This window comes from Epinephelus lanceolatus, chromosome 23 (assembly GCF_041903045.1).
Source record: "Epinephelus lanceolatus isolate andai-2023 chromosome 23, ASM4190304v1, whole genome shotgun sequence".
Lineage (NCBI taxonomy): Eukaryota > Metazoa > Chordata > Actinopteri > Perciformes > Serranidae > Epinephelus > Epinephelus lanceolatus.
Window position 1 is genome coordinate 4,347,485 of NC_135756.1, and position 25,920 is coordinate 4,373,404.

The following is a 25,920-nucleotide window of genomic DNA, read 5'->3' on the forward strand; positions in this document are numbered from 1 at the left end:
ACCTCCCAGTGTCTCAAACCCAAAACAAAGTAAAACTGGATTAAACTAAACAAGTCATGTCTGCTTCCATTATGTCGAGCTCTCAAGAAAGGAATGAAAGCGTCTGTTGTTCTATTTGCTCTCTTAACTTAGAAATACTCAGAAAAACAGAAAAAAATTACCCTGAAAAACAAAAAAAGAAACAGAAAAAAAAATTACTAGAGAAACAGAAAGAATTACTCAATAAAAAAGGATTTTTTTTATTTGTCAAGTGAATGCAATACGCTTCCGTACAAAGCAGCATAAAATGGAAATACTCAAGCAAAGTACAAGCACCTGGAATTTAAATTTAAGTCCAATACTCGAGTAAATCTATTGTAAAACTTTCCTCCACTGATATTATCTGCTGTCTTGTAATTTGTGGACAGACCTGAGGGGGGCAGTGTTCAGCTGCGGGTCCTGAGATGTGACCGAAATTTAAACCGCAGAAGAAGAAGCTCCACTTTTCCCACGTGAGAGGACCATCATGTCTCCACCAGGAGGAAAAATAAACAGACCGAAAACTGTAAGAAACTCTGTTTTATATTTTTATATTAAAGACGTGACGATAAAGAGCAAGAAGGGAAGACGTTTAAAGTTTATTTGAGTTAAATAAGATGTAAGCTAACAGCTAGCAGTTAGCATGAGCAGCTAACGTAAACACTGCAGCTTCCCTGTCTAACTTAGCTCAGTGTTTGTCAGGTTTAAAGATAGTTTACAGTTTTTCTGTGTTGCATGGACCTTAAATATATTCAGACCGGATCAGAGCAGTTATAATCAGTTACTCTAGTGCTGTACTTAAATACAAATTTGAGGTACTTGTACTTGAGTATTTCACTGTCATGCCACTTTCTCCTCCCCTACACAGGGTGTCTGCAGGGCCTGAAAAAGTCCTTAAAATGTCTTAAATGTTACAACAATGAGGCCTTAAATATAATTCAACAGCCTTAAATTTGAATTTGTGAGGTCTTAACTGCTACAAATATTGTACCTATTTACATTTATCCTTTTTAATTCCTTTTTGTGAAAATGAGTGAAGTCTCCCTTTGTGAAAGTCCACATTTCTAATGTTACAAATCTTTAAATATATAGAAAATACTGTCATTTTACTTCATAATTGCACTGACCTGTTGGCAAAATATAGATTGACTTAATTCACTCTTGTAACCATATTCCTACATTACACCTACCTCTGCACCTCTGCATGATTTGTCCAAACATCTGTCCTCTATGTGGTTAAAAGCGTCTCGAATGTGTCTTAAAAAGCATTCTGATACCTGTAGACACCCTGCTACATCTCAGAGGTAAATATTATACTTTTACTGCACTACATGAGTCTGACAGCTTTAGATACTTTTCATATTAGTTTTTATCCCCTTCCTGTTTAGTGAAAACCATGAATCTGATGTGTTGATGTTGAATGTTTGTGATAAACTGAAGGATGAAGTGTTTCTTTATGTGTTGAGAAAATCCTCCTCCTTCTTAAGCTAAATAAATTATTAAAGGGGAACACTACTACACTAATCAAATTAAGAATTCCAGTAGGTTACTCCTATGGCTCGGCAAAGTTCAGTCAGTATTTGTGAACATGAGCTACTCTGTTTCTCAAAGTCAGAAACCACGCAAGTGAGTCTGATGTGGCGCCATGTCTGCCGCCTCCGCTCAAAGTAACACGCCAGCACAAATGTATTTTTGATGCTACAAACTTCTGTTATCGTTCAGTCCAGTGGACATTGTGGAGAAGAACAAATAAAACATGAAAATTAGCAAGTAAAAGGAATAATGAATGAAGATGTTGTTTAGTTTTATTACTACGGAAGTGCATTGCATTCACTTGACAAATAAAAAAAAGTGTGTTTCATGTAATATTTTTTGTTTTTCTGAGTAATTTTTTCCCTGTTTTTTGTGGTAATTTTTTTTCTGTTTTTCGGGGTATTTTTTTTTCCTGAACGAGGAGACGAGATACTTCAAAATCTCGCGAGAAGCTCCCACCTGGTGCCTGCAAGTGACTCCTGCATCCATGGTGACTCCAGCTCCAGCTAAAAAAACAAAACAAAAAACAAACAAAAAAAACAAACAGAAAAAAATTACCATGAAAAACAGGGAAAAAAATATTCAGAAAGACAGAAAAAAATTAAAGCAAAAAAAAAAACAAAAACAGAAAAATAAATTACTCAGAAAAACAGGGCTTTTTTTATTTGTCAAGTGAATGCAATACGCTTCCATACATTACATACCTAAAAATCACATTTATATAATATTTAATATTATTCTTTTAAATCCAAATCACAGAGATCAGCATCTGTTTTTCTGTAACATAAGTCCATGACTGTGTTTTAAAACATGGTTTACTGAAGTATTTTCATCATGAATGAATTGTTTGATCAGTAAAATGAAGTCACCAAATTGCTTGTTTTGACTAAACAACACTGCCGAACCTTATTTTTTTTTCATTTAATGTCACATAAACAGTGTTTCTCAAACTTCTAAGCAACTTTTTGCCATAGAATAAAGTGCTCTACTCATCATCGCAGGTGTGAAAGGCTATAAGCAGTACGTTTTGACCTTTAACTTCTCATGTTGTCTCATTTAATACATTTTGGAGGCACAAAGAAGCTAAACTGTCTTGATTTACACGAAAAAAATTAAGATTCAAGATAATTCAGATGTGTGTATCAGATTTTTGTTTTGGTCTTCTTAACCTATCCCATGATGCATCTCACGAATGAGCTGTCAAATTTTATGATGATACATGAGGAAGATTGTTTTCCTGATGTGTTACCAGTCCGCCCTCTGCTGGAGTGAAGGTCACATTGCAAGATGGAGTTTGTTATTTTCCTTCCTGAGGCTCTTAACTCTGTAGGGACCTTTCCAAAACCAGACCTGACCCACTCCTACTCTGTCTCGGAGTGTCACTCTGTTTGTAGTCACCTTCACAGGTGAATGAAGCACCTTCATCAATGTGTAGGGTGTAAACACAGCAGCAATCTTTGGGGCACACTTGTATCACTTTCACTGATTTCTGCTGCTGTGTGCTGGACTTTTGGTAGCTTATTCTATCCTTTTGCTAAGTGAATTGATAAATAAGTAAACAAATTAATATATAAATGAAATATTAAAGGGTCTAAAACTAATCCCTGAGATTAACTGGTGATATTTCTATTATTTTACTATTGTAAACATCTTGTTTTTCACTCTGATGTTACTGAGCTGCTCATTTTATCAACAGTTCCTGTTAAACTTTACTGCAAAACAAACACAACTGCAGTTTTAAAGAGACTAGAGACTTGTAGATTTAATCCAAAAAATGCAGAATGGTACTCTTGATATTGTGATATCCAAAATCTAAGACGATATCTAGTCTCACGCTATCGACAGAATTTCAGCATATCGCCTTGGTAATATAACTTTGGCCCTACAGACATAGACTTCATGTTTAGGTTTTTTCATCCTTCTGTTTGTCGTCTTGCAGGAGCTGGGTAAGAAGCTTTTCAAGCGGCGGCGAGTTCTGAGCAAAGAGAAGAGGAAGAAACATCAGATAGTTGGCGCTGTGGTCGATGAGGGTCTCATCACTGTGCATCACCTGAAGAAGAGAAAGTCAGTGATCAGTAAAACCTGTCAGGACGTTGATTCATATTCTAATGTTAGACTTGACGACTCGCTAAGACTTTGCCATGTTTTATTATTTTTAGACTGAAGTTTAACTTGTGATGTTTCAGTCTGACGTTGTGTTTTGTTTCAGGTCGAGCCCGCGGGCGAACATCACCCTGTCTGGAAAGAAGAAACGAAAGCTGCTCAAACAGCTGCAGCACATGCAGCAGGAGAAGGCCGGTATGGAAGGTAAATGGAGCCAAATTTTGTAACGTTATCTTTGTTAAATGTTGCTGTTGTCCCTGGCTTCATATGAGTAGAGGAAAAGTCTGCTAGCCACTAGGCTAATTTATACAATGTAAAATGCCATAGGCTTGTGCTAATAACGTTAGCATGTTGTATTTGTGGGGAAAATGTGTCCAGATAAAGACAAGTGTTTGTCTGTGAATGCTGCGAGTTATAGTGAAGCTGATTTGTGTACTTGTGTTTGAAATTGTCTCTATTAAGCCATGTTTAATGTGTGTTTAATGTGTGTTTTGAATCAACTCAACTTTACAGCACTTCACAGAAACCTCCGCCGCCGACTAGTGCTTTGGAGGTGTAACTGCAGAGTGACACAGACACACCACCGCACAAATATAAACGCTCACAATGACGTAGGCCACGGCGTAGGGTCTGCATAGAGTTGACGCACGAGTATAAATCTGCCTTTGGAACACCTTTTAACAAAATTTGTAAAGCATTAAAATCGCAATCACTGACAAAACAACAAAATCAGCTGGTGCACACGTGTCATGAATCCGACAGTGAATGTTTCTACGCACATATTAGTAAATGAGACCTCTTGTGAATTTTCAGTAACACACTGTAAGACTGTGCAAAGACTGGGGATCCTGCAGCGTCACTGTTTGACAAAAGGACTACAACTAGATGTCTTTGAGATTATTTCCCATCCTGCTCCTGGTGGAAAATATGACACCAAACTCCCTTTACAAAATATGACACATTAACAGTTCATTATGCGTCCACAAAAACATGGGCACACATCTAGTCTTTCTTTGTCTGAACTTGTTTCCTCTGTTGTCGTTTGTGTCCTCAGTTGAAGCTGCAGCAGCACCACAGAAACAGGAGTCATCATCTGCTCCAACCAAGAAGAAGAATAAGAAGAGAGCAGCCGGACATAATGACGACGTAGAGATGGCCGACACTGAATGATGATGACAGAGACAACTGTTGTGTCTCAGAGATGCAGAGCAGCGTCTCATCTGAACGACATCTTTGAACTGAACTCTGAAGCATGATCGAGTAGTTTTTTACTCTGAACAAACGTCAAGTTTTCTCACCATTTGTGTTCAGAGTGACGTTAATGTGTCTGCAGCTGTTTGAGTCAGAGTTAACGTGTTGTTATGGAAAGATGCTGGAAGGTGGAAGATTTAGAGAGACGGGAGGCTGTGGGAGACCATCAGTACGAGGAAGATTTAGGGATGATAAACAGAGGAGAACTTGCTGCAAGTCAGAATTATCAGTTAGGAAGTCAAAACTTTAAAATGTTTAGATTTAATAATTTCTACTCAAGTCAAATCTATGAGATAAGTCAAGAGATTGTCTAAGTCAAGTTTTAATTTTGACTTTTTTAAATGGAATAATTTTGACAAAGTCAAATATATCTTTTTAGGTCAAACTTATGAGATCCTATGTGAAGATTTTTGATAAATAATAGCTCATAATTTTGACGTAAAGACAGATTTTGGCTCAAAAATCTCACAAATTTGATTCAATAAACCAAACAAGTTTGACTTAAATCAAAGAAGTGACATGCAGGTGACAGTCATGGCTCAGACTTGTGTTCAGATTCTTACCTGTTAACTGTTTTTAAAGTTTCTTGTCTTTTTGTAATGGCTCCTGTCGGGTGACGTCTGCTGTCAGAATAATATTTAATGTTAGAGTTGTTATTCTTTTGTGTTTTCAGAGCCATTGTTCACGTCACAGATCCTTCAAGTTTGTAAACAATAATCATTCAGAACTCTACTAACCACCATATTCATCAACTCTTCATTACTGATAACCTGTAACTTCCTATGGTTCCTTTTTTTTTCATTCTGACCATATATATACAGTACAGGCCAAAAGTTTGGACACACCTTCTCATTCAATGCGTTTTCTTTATTTTCATGACTATTTACATTGTAGATTCTCACTGAAGGCATCAAAACTATGAATGAACACATGTGGAGTTATGTACTTAACAAAAAAAGGTGAAATAACTGAAAACATGTTTTATATTCTAGTTTCTTCAAAATAGCCACCCTTTGCTCTGATTACTGCTTTGCACACTCTTGGCATTCTCTCCATGAGCTTCAAGAGGTAGTCACCTGAAATGGTTTTCCAACAGTCTTGAAGGAGTTCCCAGAGGTGTTTAGCACTTGTTGGCCCCTTTGCCTTCACTCTGCGGTCCAGCTCACCCCAAACCATCTGGATTGGGTTCAGGTCCGGTGACTGTGGAGGCCAGGTCATCTGCCGCAGCACTCCATCACTCTCCTTCTTGGTCAAATAGCCCTTACACAGCCTGGAGGTGTGTTTGGGGTCATTGTCCTGTTGAAAAATAAATGATCGTCCAACTAAACGCAAACCGGATGGGATGGCATGTCGCTGCAGGATGCTGTGGTAGCCATGCTGGTTCAGTGTGCCTTCAATTTTGAATAAATCCCCAACAGTGTCACCAGCAAAACACCCCCACACCATCACACCTCCTCCTCCATGCTTCACAGTGGGAACCAGGCATGTGGAATCCATCCGTTCACCTTTTCTGCGTCTCACAAAGACACGGCGGTTGGAACCAAAGATCTCAAATTTGGACTCATCAGACCAAAGCACAGATTTCCACTGGTCTAATGTCCATTCCTTGTGTTTCTTGGCCCAAACAAATCTCTTCTGCTTGTTGCCTCTCCTTAGCAGTGGTTTCCTAGCAGCTATTTGACCATGAAGGCCTGATTGGCGCAGTCTCCTCTTAACAGTTGTTCTAGAGATGGGTCTGCTGCTAGAACTCTGTGTGGCATTCATCTGGTCTCTGATCTGAGCTGCTGTTAACTTGCGATTTCTGAGGCTGGTGACTCGGATGAACTTATCCTCAGAAGCAGAGGTGACTCTTGGTCTTCCTTTCCTGGGTCGGTCCTCATGTGTGCCAGTTTCGTTGTAGCGCTTGATGGTTTTTGCGACTCCACTTGGGGACACATTTAAAGTTTTTGCAGTTTTCCGGACTGACTGACCTTCATTTCTTAAAGTAATGATGGCCAATCGTTTTTCTTTAGTTAGCTGATTGGTTCTTGCCATAATATGAATTTTAACAGTTGTCCAATAGGGCTGTCGGCTGTGTATTAACCTGACTTCTGCACAACACAACTGATGGTCCCAACCCCATTGATAAAGCAAGAAATTCCACTAATTAACCCTGATAAGGCACACCTGTGAAGTGGAAACCATTTCAGGTGACTACCTCTTGAAGCTCATGGAGAGAATGCCAAGAGTGTGCAAAGCAGTAATCAGAGCAAAGGGTGGCTTTTTGAAGAAACTAGAATATAAAACATGTTTTCAGTTATTTCACCTTTTTTTGTTAAGTACATAACTCCACATGTGTTCATTCATAGTTTTGATGCCTTCAGTGAGAATCTACAATGTAAATAGTCATGAAAATAAAGAAAACGCATTGAATGAGAAGGTGTATATACAGTACAGGCCAAAAGTTTGGACACACCTTCTCATTCAATGCGTTTTCTTTATTTTCATGACTATTTACATTGTAGATTCTCACTGAAGGCATCAAAACTATGAATGAACACATGTGGAGTTATGTACTTAACAAAAAAAGGTGAAATAACTGAAAACATGTTTTATATTCTAGTTTCTTCAAATAGCCACCCTTTGCTCTGATTACTGCTTTGCACACTCTTGGCATTCTCTCCATGAGCTTCAAGAGGTAGTCACCTGAAATGGTTTCCACTTCACAGGTGTGCCTTATCAGGGTTAATTAGTGGAATTTCTTGCTTTATCAATGGGGTTGGGACCATCAGTTGTGTTGTGCAGAAGTCAGGTTAATACACAGCTGACAGCCCTATTGGACAACTGTTAAAATTCATATTATGGCAAGAACCAATCAACTAACTAAAGAAAAACCAGTGGCCATCATTACTTTAAGAAATGAAGGTCAGTCAGTCCGGAAAATTGCAAAAACTTTAAACGTTTAATTATTTTCTATACCTTCCATTTTTTTTTTTATTTATTTGTTGTTTTTAATGTTGTAGCTTTGACTAAGCAACACTTTTTTTTCCCTTTTTTAAATATATATTTTTTTGGGGAAGCAGTCATATTGTGCAAACATTTCATCCAGAGGAAAAGGACAACTAGTGAAAAAAATTCCATATATTTGGAAGAGAGAAAGAAGTAAATCATAATTTTGAAGGTTTAATTAGATCATTTTAATTTGAGTTTTAATTACATTTTTTTCTGTACCTTCCTTTTTTTAACTTAATATTTTGTAGTTTTGACCTAGTAAACTTTTCCCTGCGGCATTAATGACATTCCATACTTTTTAATACAGACAGAGGTTTTATAAAGTCAACTGTTTATCTCTTTTATCTAGTGCATTTATTTGATCATTACCTAAACAGTCTGATTTAAATCATAATTATCTTTATTAAGGTAGAGTTGTGAAACAATATTATGTTATAATGATGTCATACTGCTCTTTTTTTCCATCTTTTTACTATATTCTTGCAGAAACGGTAAGGTGATTTTTTTCTAAGTATACAGTACAGGCCAAAAGTTTGGACACACCTTCTCATTCAATGCGTTTTCTTTATTTTCATGACTATTTACATTGTAGATTCTCACTGAAGGCATCAAAACTATGAATGAACACATGTGGAGTTATGTACTTAACAAAAAAAGGTGAAATAACTGAAAACATGTTTTATATTCTAGTTTCTTCAAAATAGCCACCCTTTGCTCTGTTTACTGCTTTGCACACTCTTGGCATTCTCTCCATGAGCTTCAAGAGGTAGTCACCTGAAATGGTTTCCACTTCACAGGTGTGCCTTATCAGGGTTAATTAGTGGAATTTCTTAATTTATCAATGGGGTTGGGACCATCAGTTGTGTTGTGCAGAAGTCAGGTTAATACACAGCCGACAGCCCTATTGGACAACTGTTAAAATTCATATTATGGCAAGAACCAATCAGCTAACTAAAGAAAAACCAGTGGCCATCATTACTTTAAGAAATGAAGGTCAGTCAGTCCGGAAAATTGCAAAAACTTTAAATGTGTCCCCAAGTGGAGTCGCAAAAACCATCAAGCGCTACAACGAAACTGGCACACATGAGGACCGACCCAGGAAAGGAAGACCAAGAGTCACCTCTGCTTCTGAGGATAAGTTCATCCGAGTCACCAGCCTCAGAAATCGCAAGTTAACAGCAGCTCAGATCAGAGACCAGATGAATGCCACACAGAGTTCTAGCAGCAGACCCATCTCTAGAACAACTGTTAAGAGGAGACTGCGCCAATCAGGCCTTCATGGTCAAATAGCTGCTAGGAAACCACTGCTAAGGAGAGGCAACAAGCAGAAGAGATTTGTTTGGGCCAAGAAACACAAGGAATGGACATTAGACCAGTGGAAATCTGTGCTTTGGTCTGATGAGTCCAAATTTGAGATCTTTGGTTCCAACTGCTGTGTCTTTGTGAGACGCAGAAAAGGTGAACGGATGGATTCCACATGCCTGGTTCCCACTGTGAAGCATGGAGGAGGAGGTGTGATGGTGTGGGGGTGTTTTGCTGGTGACACTGTTGGGGATTTGTTCAAAATTGAAGGCACACTGAACCAGCATGGCTACCACAGCATCCTGCAGCGACATGCCATCCCATCCGGTTTGCGTTTAGTTGGACCATCATTTATTTTTCAACAGGACAATGACCCCAAACACACCTCCAGGGCTGTGTAAGGGCTATTTGACCAAGAAGGAGAGTGATGGAGTGCTGCAGCAGATGACCTGGCCTCCACAGTCACCGGACCTGAACCCAATCCAGATGGTTTGGGGTGAGCTGGACCGCAGAGTGAAGGCAAAGGGGCCAACAAGTGCTAAACACCTCTGGGAACTCCTTCAAGACTGTTGGAAAACCATTTCAGGTGACTAACTCTTGAAGCTCATGGAGAGAATGCCAAGAGTGTGCAAAGCAGTAATCAGAGCAAAGGGTGGCTATTTTGAAGAAACTAGAATATAAAACATGTTTTCAGTTATTTCACCTTTTTTTGTTAAGTACATAACTCCACATGTGTTCATTCATAGTTTTGATGCCTTCAGTGAGAATCTACAATGTAAATAGTCATGAAAATAAAGAAAACGCATTGAATGAGAAGGTGTGTCCAAACTTTTGGCCTGTACTGTATATATATCATGATTTGAGAGACTTTGAAATCATAATTTAGACTCAAGTAGTTATTTTGAAAGTGACAAGAAAATCATAATTTTGATCTTTGGTTTTAAACTAATTTTCTCCAAGTAGGCTCTGTCCAAAATTTTACTGGACAATTTTTATTTTAAAACTCACAATTTTTAATTTTTATTCATTTCATCTATATTTTTCTGTACCATTCAAACTTTTTTTTTAAAGCTTTGACCTAGTTTAATGATCTCACACACACACACACACACACACACATATATATATATATATATATATATATATATATATATATATATGTGAGATCATTAAACTAGGTCAATATATATATATATATATATATATATATATATTGAGAGAGAGGGATTATTTTGTATTTTAAAACTCATTTTGAGTTTTTACAACATTTGATCTATTTTTTTCTATACTTTCCCCCTTTTTTTTTATTAATAATTCATAGCTTTGACCTAGTAACTCTTTTTGTTTTTTCTTGGCATTAATGACCTTGCATATCTTCATACAGGCAGAGGTTTTATAAAGTCAACTATTTATCTCTTTTATCCAACAGTCCTGGTCAAATATCTGTTTAAGTGGTGAAGTGTTTTTTTTCCTTCACATGTATTGTTCATGTTCAGCCTCTTTAATTATTGATTGACCTTCCTTTAAGATGCTTATATAAACTGGGGTTTTATTTTAAAAGACGGGGTTTTAAAACAGAAGAGGAGCTTTTTCTTGCAATATAAATGTAATTTCTTGAGGTTAATTTGTAGTGCTAATGAAAGTGTGTATTGCCGTCAGATTTTGGGATGCAGGCTCCATCCCTCCCCCCTTCCAGAGGACAAAGACTAAAATGGGTCAGACTCTGGAGAGAAGCAGATCTTCCGCACCAGCCATCATGTAATGTAGTTCATCATCCTGGAGACAGAAACAAGATGCTGCTGACGGGATTTATGGCGTTTCGGTAACGGATCCAACATGTTGCCTCCACAAACGGTTTGATCCCGTGTATTTAACGGCCGGTGATGACGGACACACGTTTATTATCCAGCATTTAAAGGAGAAAAACACGAATATTTCTGAATCGTGCCACCAGTTTTTTTTTTTTACCAACATGTCCTCTCGGGATGGGTGAAGCATCTTGTTCGCTTACTGGGACTGAACTGGTTTGATTGGGATCTTTGCTGCCTGCTGCTGAGGCTTCCAGTTTCCAGTCAAACACCGACTCATCAGGCGGAGGACTGACCGACGGAGGGATGATGGACGCGGCGCCGAGTTAATCTGTGTCCTCGGTGAAGAGAAAGGTACAACCGTGAAGCTGTGGTGGGAGGGGGATAGAAAACATCATTATTACACCATGTTGCTTTGTGTCCCACTTTAGGCTGCATTATCCGGTAACAGCACCATTAAAACCAGTACAGCGACACGTTTGTTCGGCAGGTGGTACATGGAATAATCCAGCAGCGAACACTTACACAAAGGCACAAATTAGCTGCCTGTTATTAAGCTATTGAAAAGACTTATGCTGTGTTTAACTGAAATATTTAGCTACGAGCTTATTTGTGTTGCTTTATAGCATCTTTATAGCATCTTGTGTCAGTTCGTTCTGAATACACGGAAGTGTTATTAGCTTCGCTTTCGCCCAAAGACGTCTTCTCAAGTTCTTCTTTGCCACAAATAGCTAGCTAGTTAACAGTGTTGTTATTTTAACTATAAAGATGTCTCAGGCCCATTTCATAACTTATTCTAATTTATGTCTTTTAGCTTGTGTCTCTGTACAAGCTAAAGCTCACGCGAAATTCCTTCGCTCTATTTCCCTCACTGCCGAACTGACGCGTCTTCGCCCGCCGACGTCGAATCTTTTTCAGACGAATTTTAGCTTCGCCTTTAGTTAGCCTGAATAAAACTGACATCTTTACAGTGCTAGGAAGTAGCTAAGTACGTAAAATCAACTACTGTACAACGTTGAGGTACTTGTACGTTACATTGTAAACCCTAATCCGTGCATGACACAAAATTTTAACGTAAAGTTGACACAGATTGTCAAAATTACATAACTTTATGTTCACTTGACACAAAAATTCTTCCCCTGTGAGTTTGACTTTTTTGTTAACAATTTTTAATTTACAATATTATCATTATGCACTTAATCTTTATTGTTAAATGAAATCATCTTGTGTCAGTTTGTTCTGAGTACACAGAAGTGTTATTAGCTTCGCTTTTGCCCAAAGACGTCTTCTCTAGTTATTTTTACACACAAACAGCTCGCTGTTTATTAGTGTTGTTACGTCAGTTATAATTCTGACCATACCCTATTTCAATTTTAATGTATGACTTCTTGCTTGTGTCTCTGTGCAAGCTACAGCTCACGCGAAATTCCTTCGCTCTGTTTCCTTCTCAGCCAAATTGACAAATATTCACCTGCCGATATCAAATCTTATCCAGGCAAATATTAACTTCGCCTTCAGTTAGCCTGAAAAAAATTGACATATTTACAGTGGTTGAAAGTAACTAAGTACATTAGATTAGCCACTAACTGCTAGCTAGTTAACGGTGTTGTTACATTAGTTATAATTTTGACTGCCTTATTTCAAATCTATGACTTTTTGCTTTTGTCTCTGTACAAGCTACAGCTAGCCTTCCTTTACTCAGTTTCCTTAGCCAAACTGACGCATATTCGCCTGCCGACATCAAATCTTACCCAGGCAGATTTTAGCTTCGTCTTCAGTTAGCCTATTTTAGACATCAAAACTGACATATTTACAGTGGTGGAAAGTAACCAAGTACATTAAATAAACCACTGTACAATTTTGAGGTACTTGTACTTTACACAGTTAACCCCAAATCCATCCATGACACGAAATTTTCACTTGACACAAAAACTCATCCCTTGTGAGTTTATCATAATTTTTTTATGACACTTCATCAATTTTTTTCAGTTAATTTGACTAAATTTTGTAAAGCAGTTTTAGCTCGATTAGTTTAAGGCCAATTAAAAACACTGTCATTGTGCACTTACAGTTAAGTTAAAAAAAATTTTTAAAAAAAGTTGTGATGTTTTTATGTTCATATGGCATAGAATTAAATGCTCAAACAACAATAACAACAAAACGTTGTTAAACTGACATAAAATTCTTGTCAGACAAGGGTCATGTGACATTTATTTTTGTATCTCTTTTACTCAGATGTTTTATTTTACTATTTTGTACTTAACTAAAATTTTTGAGTTGAGTGAGCAGATTAGGGGTTATAGTTTATAGGGCTATTTCCATCTACTATTTCCCTCTGAGAAACTTCCATCACTGTATCTCAGAGGGAAACATTGTACTTAATTACTCTAAGACATTTTTTAGTTACATTACAGATCAATTAAAATCAGCTCTACCACAGCAACGTCAAAGTGATGAACACATGAATAAATGTATGATTATAATCCAATAATAATATATTTATCGCTATTATTTTGAAATGGGCCATTCTGCATTATAGGTAATTTTACTTTTAAGATTTTAAGTATATTTAATGCGAATATTTTGTACTTTTGCCTAAGTGAAGTTTCTAATGTAAAAAGCATTTAAATGTAATATATTACAAGATTTTTTTTTTACTTAAGTAAAAGTATAAATATTATCAAAATGTACTTAAGTATTAAAAGTTAAACAGACTATTATGCAAATTCATAACAGTATAATCTACTAAAAATACAAAATATTTTATTATCTTATTCTATATATAGATATATATCTATATAGATATTATATAGATCTAGTACACATTGGTAATACTCAAGTGCCTTTGCTTTGTTACAGATAAAGCTACAATGACGACACCAAGGTCGTATCTTGCAGATATTTTCTGGGATTTATGGAAGTTTTAATGACCTAAAGAGGACATCACTTTCTTCAATTACACAAAGATTACTCATGTTTCTCTAACAGATCTCTTCTGGCTAAAGACTATGATTAAATTTAAGTAAAACAAGAGGATTTGATATATTTTTTTTAGCCAGAATTACACTCCAGGGGAAAGTGGAGAGGCCTCTGAAACAACATTAAGACAATTATATTGGAAGATCAAATTTATCGTGAATATATTTGACCTGAGATCTGATAGTTGTTTAGCTTGCTTATAGCCTATTCAATATTTACCTCAACATATATTCAGCCAGGCTGTTTTACACATAAAAACAGTCCAAAAAATCCTAATTTGACCAGAAAATCTGAACTCAAAGTTAACTCGTCAGCTCTTTTTCATATTAAAGTCTTCTTCAGGTCATCTCCTTTCAGAACGGTCGATAGATTCAGTTAAAGGCTCCAAAATAGAAGCTTGACTTTGAGTTCAACTATTTTACTGTTTCTGAGGTTTTATGTGTCTACTGCACTCATGTCCTTATTTGATCCTTTTTGGTCTTATTCTGCTTAATTCTCTGAACTTTTTCATCTAACTGTGGTGCTGAATTGTTTTATTTTTATTTTTTCTATGCAAAGCACTTTGTAACATAAAGTTGATTATATTTTTTTATTATCAAAACTAACTTTGACACTGAAAAATCTGAACATTGTGTCCATAAGATGATATTTGCCTACAGATAAGGCCTCGTGTCTGTCTAATAAGAAGCTCCAGACACAAGCACGGTGCAGACACACCTGGTTACTAATCTAATTGATAGTGGGTCAGATAGCACCAGCTGTAAAAGAGATAAGGTGAAACACTGACACTCTGTCCCGCACAGGAGACGGGTTAAAGTCCTGCTCTGTGGACTGTGGACCCAAAGATCCACTGAGCATCTGATGGAGGACTGTTCACACTGTTGGCCCGGTGAGTTTCTGCTTCAACACAACATATTTTTAGGTTTTGTATCTGAAAAGCTGAAGACAAATTAATGTGTCCGTCATTAACACCCTCGGTGACCTCGTTCACTTTCAGCAGAAATCTAAAAATGGAAGCTCCTTCGCCGGCTCCTGAAGGATTAGCGTCCATTTTTAGATTTCTATTTTTACGGCACAGATTGATTTTTCTATTTTAGCTCTCTTTGTGTGCTGTTGTTGTCGGTGGAGACAGATCTGGGACTCGGGGACGGACACACAAAGATGTTGTAGTGTCACAAACAGTTGAAGCTGCCACTGAAACAAACTGATGAGCTTTGAAAGATGACGTCCAACGAAGTGTTTGTTCTTAAGAAAGACTTGTAGAAGCTAATTTAAAGATGATCTGCAGTGAGTTTATAAACTCAGTAACTCTAATATTGTAACATAGTTTTTCCTCTGTGGACAGCCTTACATGCGTTTATGCCCATTGAGGAAATAAATGACTTTCTCATTAATTCAGTTTTTATTCAGACTCATAATTAGACTGAATTTGGTTCCACTTAATTTCAGTCTTACATGTAGGGCCTCATTTAGTTTTGTTTTACCATAATTAATTAGCAGAAAGTGACGTACGCGTCCCACCAACAAATCAGACGCATGTTGATTCAAGAGGTTTTTTTTTCTGTAAGCTGTAAACATCTCTGCACACTATTTTTCTGTTTCTGTTTTTCATGCATGTTTTCTATCTGCTCTCAGTTTTGTTTACAAAGCTGTGTTTGGTGACGGAATAAAACCTGTTTATGACTTGTAAACAGCGTTTACGCCAATTTCAAAGTCGTAAATACTAGCAGGAAACTGGATATTTACAGTCAGTAGTCGGACAGCAGGAAGTAGGCCACTCTTTGCCAACATGTTAGCCAATATGCTGATAATGTGTGTATATGTTTCCTCTCTTTATTCAAACCCCCGTTAGCACCAGTATAAGCATTGGGTATTCTTCCTGGGGTCCTCACACATACAGTCACACACACTTCAACATATAACACATAAACACAAACAACAAAACAGCTCATCTCGTTGGTTTAACATTAAACACAGAAAAGAAATAAAATTGTCGTCCTTTTAATAAAAAATTTGGCCAGACACAAAATTAAAAATCAAACTTTCCTCAAATAATTAACAGAAAACTCATTTTTTCATCTTTGTACAAATAAATAATCATTTTTAATAAACATAAATCCTTGTCGGACTGTCCTTAAATTATATGTTTATCCATCCTGTGCTTTTGCACATTTAATTTCAAGATAATTGGGTATTTAAACTAAAAGAAAACAAACATGTCTGATTCTCTTCCACAGGGTTTCTTGCTTTCATTCAGGTTTACATTTTATTCTTACAACATTTTCACCTGTCCTGTTCTTGTATTTTTAAATAAACTTACTTTTTAAATGATGTGTATTCATGCAAATGTTTGTCGGATTCGTCAAACTCTCACAAAACTTTTTACAAAGGGTGATCATTATCATAAATAACACCCTTACATAGACAGCCGCGAAGGGGTGGCCAAGGGGGGGCCACAGCCACCCTGATACAATCACAGGCCCCCCCATCACAAAAAATAATGGAAAATAATCGGAGGCCTCTGTGTAGGGTTTCCAGTAAATGTTTTGTTTCTCGCAGTCAGTGTACACTTTCAAATTAAAGCGGTATAGTTGTCTTTTCAATAAAATGACAACGGCCCTTTTCGACAAGCAATAAATTGCCTAAAATGATAAATATGTCGTCCGCTTCAGGTGGCTAACAAGCACATAAAAATGACATAGTTTTAGATTTATGACATCATATAGTCCATCTTGCTGTCATCTTTTTAACGACACATGTCCAAAACTTCCTGGTACATAAAAACAAAATTCAAACACAACAAAAATGTTCCGAAGTCTCACAAGGTGCTAAAAAAAATCACATGCTGCCGTGGAAATGGTTCAGGTTTCATTTGGGTGAACAGAGTCTTTAAAGTCAGTGTTATCGGTTTTATCACACCTTTGTTTGTCACTTATTTCAGTGTAAAATGAAAATTTGGTAACACGCAGCATGTCCTCTGTTTTCAGAACATTAGTGTGGATCTCTGCTCTCCTGCTGTGGACTCTGAGGCGTTTCTGATCACAGACCGTAGATCTGCTGCAGCCATGACTCCTCCAGCCTCCACTCGACCCTCATCATGGACTCTCTCTGTGCTGCTGCTGCTGCTGATGGTGGCCACATCATTTCCTGTGTCAGCTGTGGAGCCGGAGACGTGTTTCTCCAGACAGCACCAGAACGCCATTGTGAACGTCAGGCAGGCGTTAAACAGGTCGACGACGGCCATGGACGCCCGGGTGGTCCGGTCAGAGAGGGACTGTGTCCTCGCCTGCTGCTCAGAGGAAGTCAGACTAGGTGAGACAAACTGAAGGGGGGTACAGACTTAGTCATGTGTGTACCCTGGGCCGTTTCCATGCATTTACCATAAAGATCAGAATACAGGTGCACTCTTACTTTAGCGGCTGATGGTTTGACCGCAGCTCCTGTTCTTCTCTGGTGGACCAGAGGCAGCATCTGATGTCTCTGCATCGCCTCGGCCGTCAGCTTGATGGTGTTTTTCAAAGAACTTGAATATGTTTGACTGAAACTTCTGCAGCTCATTAAAAGCAGCCATCAGTGCGGATCAACGTACATTTACATTTCTGTAAAATTGTCAATCACGGTAGTGAAGGTAAACGTTAATAAATGAGTAGCAGAGACACAGGGGAAGTTTCTTTAGTCTCATCTCAGATTTTGTTCATCATTAAGCTAAATGCTGCATAAAACACTGATTTATTCACAGTGATAAACGTCTCAGACAAACGCTTTGTCCCTGTGGGAGCTAAAATAACAATGAGGTACATTTTAGGATCCAGTCGAGACGTCTGCCTTTGAAAACACTCAAGTGGGTCAAAGTGGGATTCAGTGACGGGCTTTTTGTAGCGTCTCAGGCTGAGACGTGAGAGCTTTACTTAGAAATCTGCTTCCATTTCTAAGAACAGATATTTTAATCTCAGCAGTTAAAACTTGGTCACGTTATATAATTAGACGGATATTTGAAAGGCAAATCTAAAACTGCTGACAGACGCGATGTCACGCAGTTAAGCACAGTGCAGGGAAGTCAGTTTATTAAAATACTGCACTCAAGTTCAATCCTGAGGTATTTATTTCACTGTATGTTCCTACTCCACTTCATTTCAGAGTAAAATATTATACTTTTTATTCCACTACATTTATCTGACAACAAGTTGGTACAGTTTTTCGGGTTACAATTTTACATCTAGAGCAAGTATACAAAAGTACTGTGTAATACACTGTAAAATGTACCTATTTTTAAACCATCATTTACAAAACTTAAATTTGTACTCTGTATCTGTATTGCAAACACAATTTTAATTAAATTTCTCAATTCATCCAAAACACACCCCCACATAAACAGGACAAAGAGTCACACTCTTACAGGAACAGTCCACCCCAAAATCAAAAACACATATTTTTTCCTCTTACCTGAGGCCTGAACTACGGAGCCAGTTCAACTTAGCCAGGATGTCTTCTCATTATCGGGTTTGACTAACCCTCACATTGTCCGTCTGGATAACTGGTGCTACAAAGCTGGTTATCAACTAGTTCAGTCAACTCTGGGTTTTCCTATCAGCCACAAGTGACATCATCAGAATCCATGAATGAAGTAGGCTGCTTCATATTAAATGAGATGAAACGGTAGCAAATTATTTTGCAACTACAAGACAATAAAATGTCAGTGGGTTGGGATGTAACCCACAATCTGTAATCTTAAAACAGAAAATCTAGAAACGTTGAAAACACTATTGAAAAATTCATCTTCAGTTGAGACTTAAATCTCATACAGGTATCACCAGGCTACATGTGACAGTATAGAGTATTGATTGCTGTTTAGTTGGATGATGATGAAACTCCTCTGAATATGTCACATAAAATACTTAAAAGTAACACCAGACAGTTTGATTCTACTGACCTATAACAATATATAGACGACTCTGTTCTTTACCTGTGACTCTGGACTCTTGTCCATGGATACTTTTTTCTTCAGTGATGTGATTGGTCAGAGGTCGGGGTGTTGACAGGCTGTGGTCAGGTTAGCTGTTCAGCATCAGTTACCATGGTGATTTATCCTGGTAAAAAAGAGAACCAGCTTCATAGTACTGAAAACCCAGAGTGAACCCTGAAGTTACCTCGCTAACTCCAAATCCTGCTTCATAGTACAGGCCTCTGTAGTGCTGTTCATCAGTCTAGATTGTTTTTGTGTGAGTTGGCAAGTCGTAGATGTCTGCTTTCTCTCCAATATAATGAAACACTCAGCTTGTGTTGCTCAAAGTGCCAAAATAATACATCTGAAAAACTCAACAGCAATGTCTCTTTCCAGAAATCATCACCTGGTTACTCAAGATAATCCACAGACCTTGTTGTTGTAGCTTCATGTAGGAACTATTTTATTTCAGCCAAACTACACCAGCCAACCGTATCACTGTGCAGAAGGAAGTGTGCATCTACTCACAGAAAAGATGCTCATGCTCGTGACAGTGCAAGATGTAAACATTAATGGCGTCCTCCTCGACTGAGCTGGAACGTTAGCTAGCTAGCAGTCGATACGAGCTTCCTTCAGGAACGGTGACACGGCTGGTGGATGTAAAAGGAAAACAAATGTGAACTTTTTGTAAACCAGTACAAAACCAACAACAACAACATGTTTACCCAACACATGAGGGGGGAGGAAGTCAGGTGACATAGTACAAAAGCAGCAAAGTCTGTTCCCCTCTGTCGATACGTTCAGGTCCTTCAGATTCTGACCGTTGTTTCTGTGTTTCCGAAGGTGCCAAGTGCAACATGGCTGTGTTCAAGGGCAACAAACACGCCGGTGACGATAATTGCTTCCTGTTCCACTGTCAGACGGAGCAGGACTGTCCGTTAATGAAGGCACCGGAAGGCATCAACACCTACGACATATACAAAGGTACATTCATCTTCTCTTTCATCAGAACTTAATTTCTTCTTTCCTTCATGATGTTCTGTTATTTTAAAGAGTCACTATACCGCTATTATCCTCACTGTGCTTCTTTTCATTTGGTGAGGTGTTGAGATATGACTTCTGCTGTCATCTTAGAACAGTGAAGCTGAATCAGATATGGTTTGAGGTTCTCTGATGGGTTAGTCAGATTGATGGGGAAGTCATCAAGAACACCAGACAGGTTTTAAGCAAGCCTCCACTTATACCATATATTCCAAACCAATTTTCAACCGTTTGTAATTCAGAAACAGTTTGCCATCGACTGACACCAGCTCTTAATTAAAAACTGTAACTGTATTGTCAACCCAGTCACCAGGAAACAAACTGGCATTGTAAGTTTCTGCAAACCATGGATACATGACATTTCCTTGGTCGTATGTATTGCATATATTGAAACTTTGACGTTTAACAGCACTGTGGTTATCGTTTGGCTTAAAATACCCGGCTTTGGAGGCACAATCCCGGCAGTAAAAACAGTAACTGGTAAAAAAAACAAAAAAAAAAAACACTCACATTGTGGGCTAAAATCCGATACAAACAGAATTGACTGTTTCACAGTGGGTGTTCTTGTTTGTTGGTCTCAAACAGTGGTCTGCAGTTTGGCAGGCGTCTCGTCAAACATGCACATGTAATGTATTCATGGTTTACAGAAATGTACAATGCCAACATTTTCTTCTAGCAACTATTCAGATGATTTTATGTAATATGATCTCTGCAGCTCTGTGGACCTTTTTTAGCTTCCTAAAACTCAAGCTGATGAACATGGTGGAACATTTAGCAGCTACAGAGACAGATTTCTCCACCCAATTTGAATGTTATCAGCCCATTAAATGACTGTTACCAGTTGTCAGAAGGCTCCATTTGCACCATGGTCCTACTCTACCTCCTTATGGAGCTACATTAGGGTCAAAAGTTTTGTACTTGAAAAAATAAAATTTGAAACTGAAAATTCATGTGTTGATCTTGAATTTTGAAAAATTTTGAAAGTGAAAAAATTAGATTTGAAACTGTAAAAAATAAGATCTGGATCTGAAAAGATAAAACATGCAACTGAAAAAAATAAGACCTCAAATGTTAAAATATATATGGAAGTGAAAAGTGAAAATAAATTATTTATTCAAAAGAATTACAAAAGTGAATCAAAATTATATTTAACTTGAAAAAAAATTTCATACACTTTTTTTATTTTGAATACATTGTTGTGTTTTTCAAAATTCAAGATCAACACATGAATTTTCAGTTTCAAATTTTATTTTTTCAAGTACAAAACTTTTGACCCGAATGTAGCTCCATACCTCCAACATTTATTGTTAGGTGGCGACCTCTAGTGACTGTAGTAACTATGACGGGAGCAAAAGAAGAAGTCGGGGGCGTTGGTGGCTTAGTGGTAGAGCAGGCGCCCCATGTACAAGGCTGTTGCCGCAGCAGCCCGGGTTCGACTCCAGCCTGTGGCCCTTTGCTGCATGTCCCTCCCTCTCTCTCTCTCCCCCTTTCACGCTTGTCTGTCCTATCCATTAAAGGCCAAAATGCCCCAAAATATCTTTAAAAAAAGAAGAAGAAGAAGTCAGGAGACATAGTGTAAAGAGTGACAAACTCTGTGTGTGGAGGAGGTCGATGGATGGGTCAAACAAACAGAGGACTTTCACCCAGGAGACCACTGTTGGTGTCCAGTGTGAAACCAAAAGGGTGAAACCAGAAGTCATCAATAGGTGTTTTCGCACCGGTGGAACTTTTTCATTGTTCTATGGACCCCCTTTTTTGTGTCCACACTGCGAGAACAAGGAGAACTCATGTTTCTTTGAGCCCCATTTTGAGGGACCTTTTTAGCTCCTATTTCGGAGTAGTTACTGGTGATTGGTAGGACACGTGAGCCAATGCAGCACTGGCAACTGCCATTTTTAAAAACCTCTTACCTGTGTAAACAAGAGAGACCATAATAAACAAACAACATCTCATAACAAGTTAAGTTCTCACAGGAGCTTCCCAGAACAGTTTGATCCAAAAACACCAATAGTCTTCATAGTTATGTAACATTCTTATTTTAATCCTCACAGCGATCTCTTCCAAAACATACGTAGCCATAGATTTGACGGCTTAACCCTCACCTCAGGAGGTGGTGGGGACCAAAAACGGAGCTAAAAGAGAAAGAATATTGGACCTACATTCAGGTGGACACAAACACAAAGCCTCTTAATGGATCATGTTGCTCTGTAACTGCTGGCTGTGGAAATCACTAACTGTTAGCTAACATGTTAGCATCAGCTACTTCATAAGATAATCATATTTAAACTTGACTTTGACTTTTGACTTTGTCTTCTCTCCTGCATAGGCTTGATTCATCCAACCACTGTGAGGCCTGTGACCATGACAACCACCACCACAGAACAAACCACCACCTCCACCACCACCACCACGCCGGCCCCAACTACACCAACAACCACGCAACCCACCACCACTACAACCACCACACCGAGTACAACATCACCACCAACGACTACAACTTCTGCGCCATCCACAACTTCAACCACCATCGCCACCACAACAACACCTCCACCCATCATCATCATCGCCACTATGGCTCCGGTAACTCCAGCACCCACCACCACGACAACAACAGCTTCTACTACAACCACCACCACCCCCACCGCCATAGTGAAGAAGCCAAACAAGAGCAGCAAGAAGCAAAATAAATCAACCAAGAAAGTAAAACCTCATCCTGTCAGCACCACCACATCCGCTCCACCGACACAGAGCTCCACCACATCGCTTCCTGTTGTAACCACCAGCAAAGAGGCTGCACCAAGAACTACTGAAAGACCACAGCCCAATACTGAAACTACTTCAACTACTACTACAACCACAACAACCGCTATGACTACTACTACAACTCCCACTACTACTACCACCACTACAACTCCTCCACCACCTACTACAACCACCACTCCTACTACTACTACTACCACTACCACTACTACCTTACCCACCACTACTACTACTACTCCTCTTCCTACCACCACCACTACAACCACCACTACAACCACCGATCCACCCACCACGAGGACGACTTCAGCACAGAGTCTCGTCATCATCCCCAAAGGCGCCGTCCAGTCCGACCACGCCCTCCAGAACTCAAGTGTTGGCCGAGGAAAAACGGCGGTGGCAGCACGGGGGGCGTTGAAAAGCGGCGTAGTGGCGTTCATGGTGCTGGGGCTCGCCATACTCACACTGGCCCTGGCCGTCGGCGGCCGCAAAGCAATGGAGTCCTTCGACAGACGCCATTACACGAGACTGGAGCTGAATGACCTGCACTACGAGGTGTGAGGGAGGACACAGCGCCTCACAGGTGTGGTTTTTACAATGGAAGCTCAGAAGGACAAAAAGCAAGACTTTAAATGAGTTCATTTAAGATTGTTAACGTTCATCTGATAGTAATTTTAAAACAGCACAAAGTTACACAATAACAGAATGTCTGCGTCACTTAAGAGGCGTCACACCGTGTGGAGAATACTCAATCCTGATTGGCCAGAGCGCGTGCATTATTTTGAATTAACCACACAGCTCCGACACAGTATATTTACATTAACACAGTTATGTTTATTACCCTGAAATATGAGAGAAGAGGACTTTGATCTTTGGCAGGTGGCTGTGATTTAAGAAGCATAATGAACTCAGACCTGTGCAGTTATTGAAATTAATGCACTCTGAAGACAAACCCGTAGAATCTGCATCTCACGTTATTTCTTAATAGGAGTAGGTGATATCGATAAAATCCTCCACCACAGAAGTTTCATTCATGTCTTTATTTTAAAATGAGCTACTTTAACAAAACACTGGATTACCTGAAAAATGCATTGTTTCAAAGCTGAAAACTGTTTTTTTTTTAACAGTTTTGGAGGTTCGTGATTTTTTATGGACAGAGCCGAAATATAATTTTCATCATGATATATATATAAATATCATGAAACCGTAAATTTAAAAGCACCAGACGGAGATACTGTATCTGTGTTTGGTTGCCAAAAAGAAGGCAACGCATGACAAATCAAGAACAGCCCGCTCGCTAGAAGAAACTGTTGGCGTTATGTGATTCTGCAAACCACGAATACGTTACATTTGCATGTTTCATACGTATCATATCGACGTTTCTAAAGTGACGTAATGTATGAGCTGACTTTGTCACTGGTTCAACTTAAAGAAATTAAGGTCACACTTCACGTTCATCTTTTTGAGTAGTTCCCAATCAGGCATCCTTGAGTTAGTCCAATACATCTTTATTAATCTCACAAACTCAATTAGTTTTGTACAAAAAAGCTTAATTAAGTTAACCCAACTTAATTTCTATCCAAAAGTTGTGGTCATAGGTATTCTTACTTATTTTAATTCAATCCTACTCAAAAAATGTCTTGATTTTGACCAACTTCTTAAAATAAGTTGTAATGTAACATATCCGTGGTTTGCAGAAACGAACAATGCCAACACTTTTTCTGCCGATTGTGTTGTCTAGAAACATCACAATAATGCAAAAATTATATGAAAATAATCATAAATCTTTCCTGATTATTTATTCTCAACATTTTGACTTTTGTCTCAGAATGAAGTCATTTTATCATATTTGTCCTCACAAATCTGACATTTTCTCAAATCTTTAAATGCTGTGGCGGCGTGTTGCTGCCACCATCACAACAAAAATATTTGCTCAGTTTCCTGTTATAACATGAAAAGTTTTTATGTCCCCTGTACACAAGCTTCACTACAAGATATTTTTCATTTTATTCTGAAATATTTTCTCACCACTGGACACCAAATTATTCGTTTTAACATACTTTTTTATTAAAAAACAAATCACTTTATCTTATCAAGTTACAAAATGTTCATGTTATATATAAATATATAAGAGCCATTTGAAATCATTAATCACATTTTTCAATGACCATATCGTATGATAATGCTGCTGAAATGTGGCACTTTTCACTTTATCCTACAAAACATGACAACAACTCACTAAATAAAAATTAACAAAGAACATTTATTGAAAACAATATTTTAGGAGCATAATTCATTAGAGATTTTGAGTGATTACTTCAATGGCATTTTCCTTTGATGAACACAAAAGCATAAAATAATAATTTTTGTAATAAGTTTAACCAACTAATATTACTGGTGCCAGCTAGCAAGGGTGCAGCGTTTATTGAACTAGTCCGCTAACAGCTCATATCTCTTGCTGTTACACAAAATCAGTGTTTGTATTGTTATTGCATAAATGTTAATAACACAGGAAACTTTCATATGTTGTTAAATGTGAAAAGTTTCTTGTTTTGATCAGATAAAAAGATTTTGTGTAATAACAGGTGGGGTTCTACTCATATCCTCCTGAGACCCGAACTTTTGTTTGGTATGCATTTATAATTTCTCCTAGCTATTTGGGATCAATAGGACCCAAAAAGTATAAAAAACTAAACATTTTTAACGGTAATTAAGTTCCAATCTACTCAAATGAGACAAGAATAAAGTCCTATTGTCTTCAAACGAGTACTTCCTAATTAACAGTAGCTTGTTAGTGTTGCTAAAATTGGTCAAATTTGAATGAAGTATGAGGTCATGTAAATCCAAAATGTGATGTCCTCGTATGAGGACACAGGGTCTCAGGAGGTTGAAACAAGAATAAATTATATGTTATAGTAATAAAAACATTATTGCAACAACAAAAATAATGTATTAATACGAAGAAAATGTCTTAATAATTTGAAAATGTCTTGATATAGTGTGAGAGGGAGCTCAGTAAAACAAGAAACTTTTCATGTTATAAAGAAAGTTGAGTTTTTTTCTGACTTTCTGGTTTTAATCACTTTTATTCCTGACTTTATTTATCTTGAGTCAGAGCCAGAGAGTGAGGTCATTTCCTGTTAACCTCCTGATGCGTTGATTTAGTCGTCGCTGACTGTAGAGAAACTTCAGCTG

The 25,920-nt window shown here is 38.0% G+C and overlaps 2 protein-coding genes across 2 annotated transcripts; both read left to right on the forward strand.

The window, feature by feature from the left end:
* The first annotated feature begins 423 nt into the window (after positions 1–423).
* On the forward strand, positions 424–5,749 carry c4h11orf98 (chromosome 4 C11orf98 homolog). Its single transcript, XM_078165333.1, has 4 exons — positions 424–544; positions 3,491–3,615; positions 3,761–3,858; positions 4,709–5,749. Exons 1-4 carry the CDS (start codon positions 506–508, stop codon positions 4,822–4,824), a joined length of 378 nt encoding a protein of 125 aa, XP_078021459.1. The 5' UTR covers positions 424–505; the 3' UTR covers positions 4,825–5,749.
* A 5,403-nt stretch (positions 5,750–11,152) lies between these two features.
* Positions 11,153–25,670, forward strand: mansc1 (MANSC domain containing 1). Its single transcript, XM_033615246.2, has 5 exons — positions 11,153–11,360; positions 14,789–14,874; positions 16,973–17,297; positions 19,771–19,911; positions 22,295–25,670. Exons 3-5 carry the CDS (start codon positions 17,051–17,053, stop codon positions 23,284–23,286), a joined length of 1,380 nt encoding a protein of 459 aa, XP_033471137.2. The 5' UTR covers positions 11,153–11,360; positions 14,789–14,874; positions 16,973–17,050; the 3' UTR covers positions 23,287–25,670.
* The last annotated feature ends 250 nt before the right edge of the window (positions 25,671–25,920 follow it).

Bases quoted from the DNA above. Each gene is read 5' to 3' on its own strand.
- c4h11orf98 (XM_078165333.1), top strand. From the start codon at position 506: ATGTCTCCACCAGGAGGAAAAATAAACAGACCGAAAACT. The intron at 545-3,490 runs GTAAGAAACTCT...GTCGTCTTGCAG, and splicing joins AAATAAACAGACCGAAAACT to GAGCTGGGTAAGAAGCTTTT. The intron at 3,859-4,708 runs GTAAATGGAGCC...TTGTGTCCTCAG, and splicing joins GGAGAAGGCCGGTATGGAAG to TTGAAGCTGCAGCAGCACCA.
- mansc1 (XM_033615246.2), top strand. From the start codon at position 17,051: ATGACTCCTCCAGCCTCCACTCGACCCTCATCATGGACTCTCTCTGTG. The intron at 17,298-19,770 runs GTGAGACAAACT...GTGTTTCCGAAG, and splicing joins CTCAGAGGAAGTCAGACTAG to GTGCCAAGTGCAACATGGCT. The intron at 19,912-22,294 runs GTACATTCATCT...TCTCCTGCATAG, and splicing joins CACCTACGACATATACAAAG to GCTTGATTCATCCAACCACT.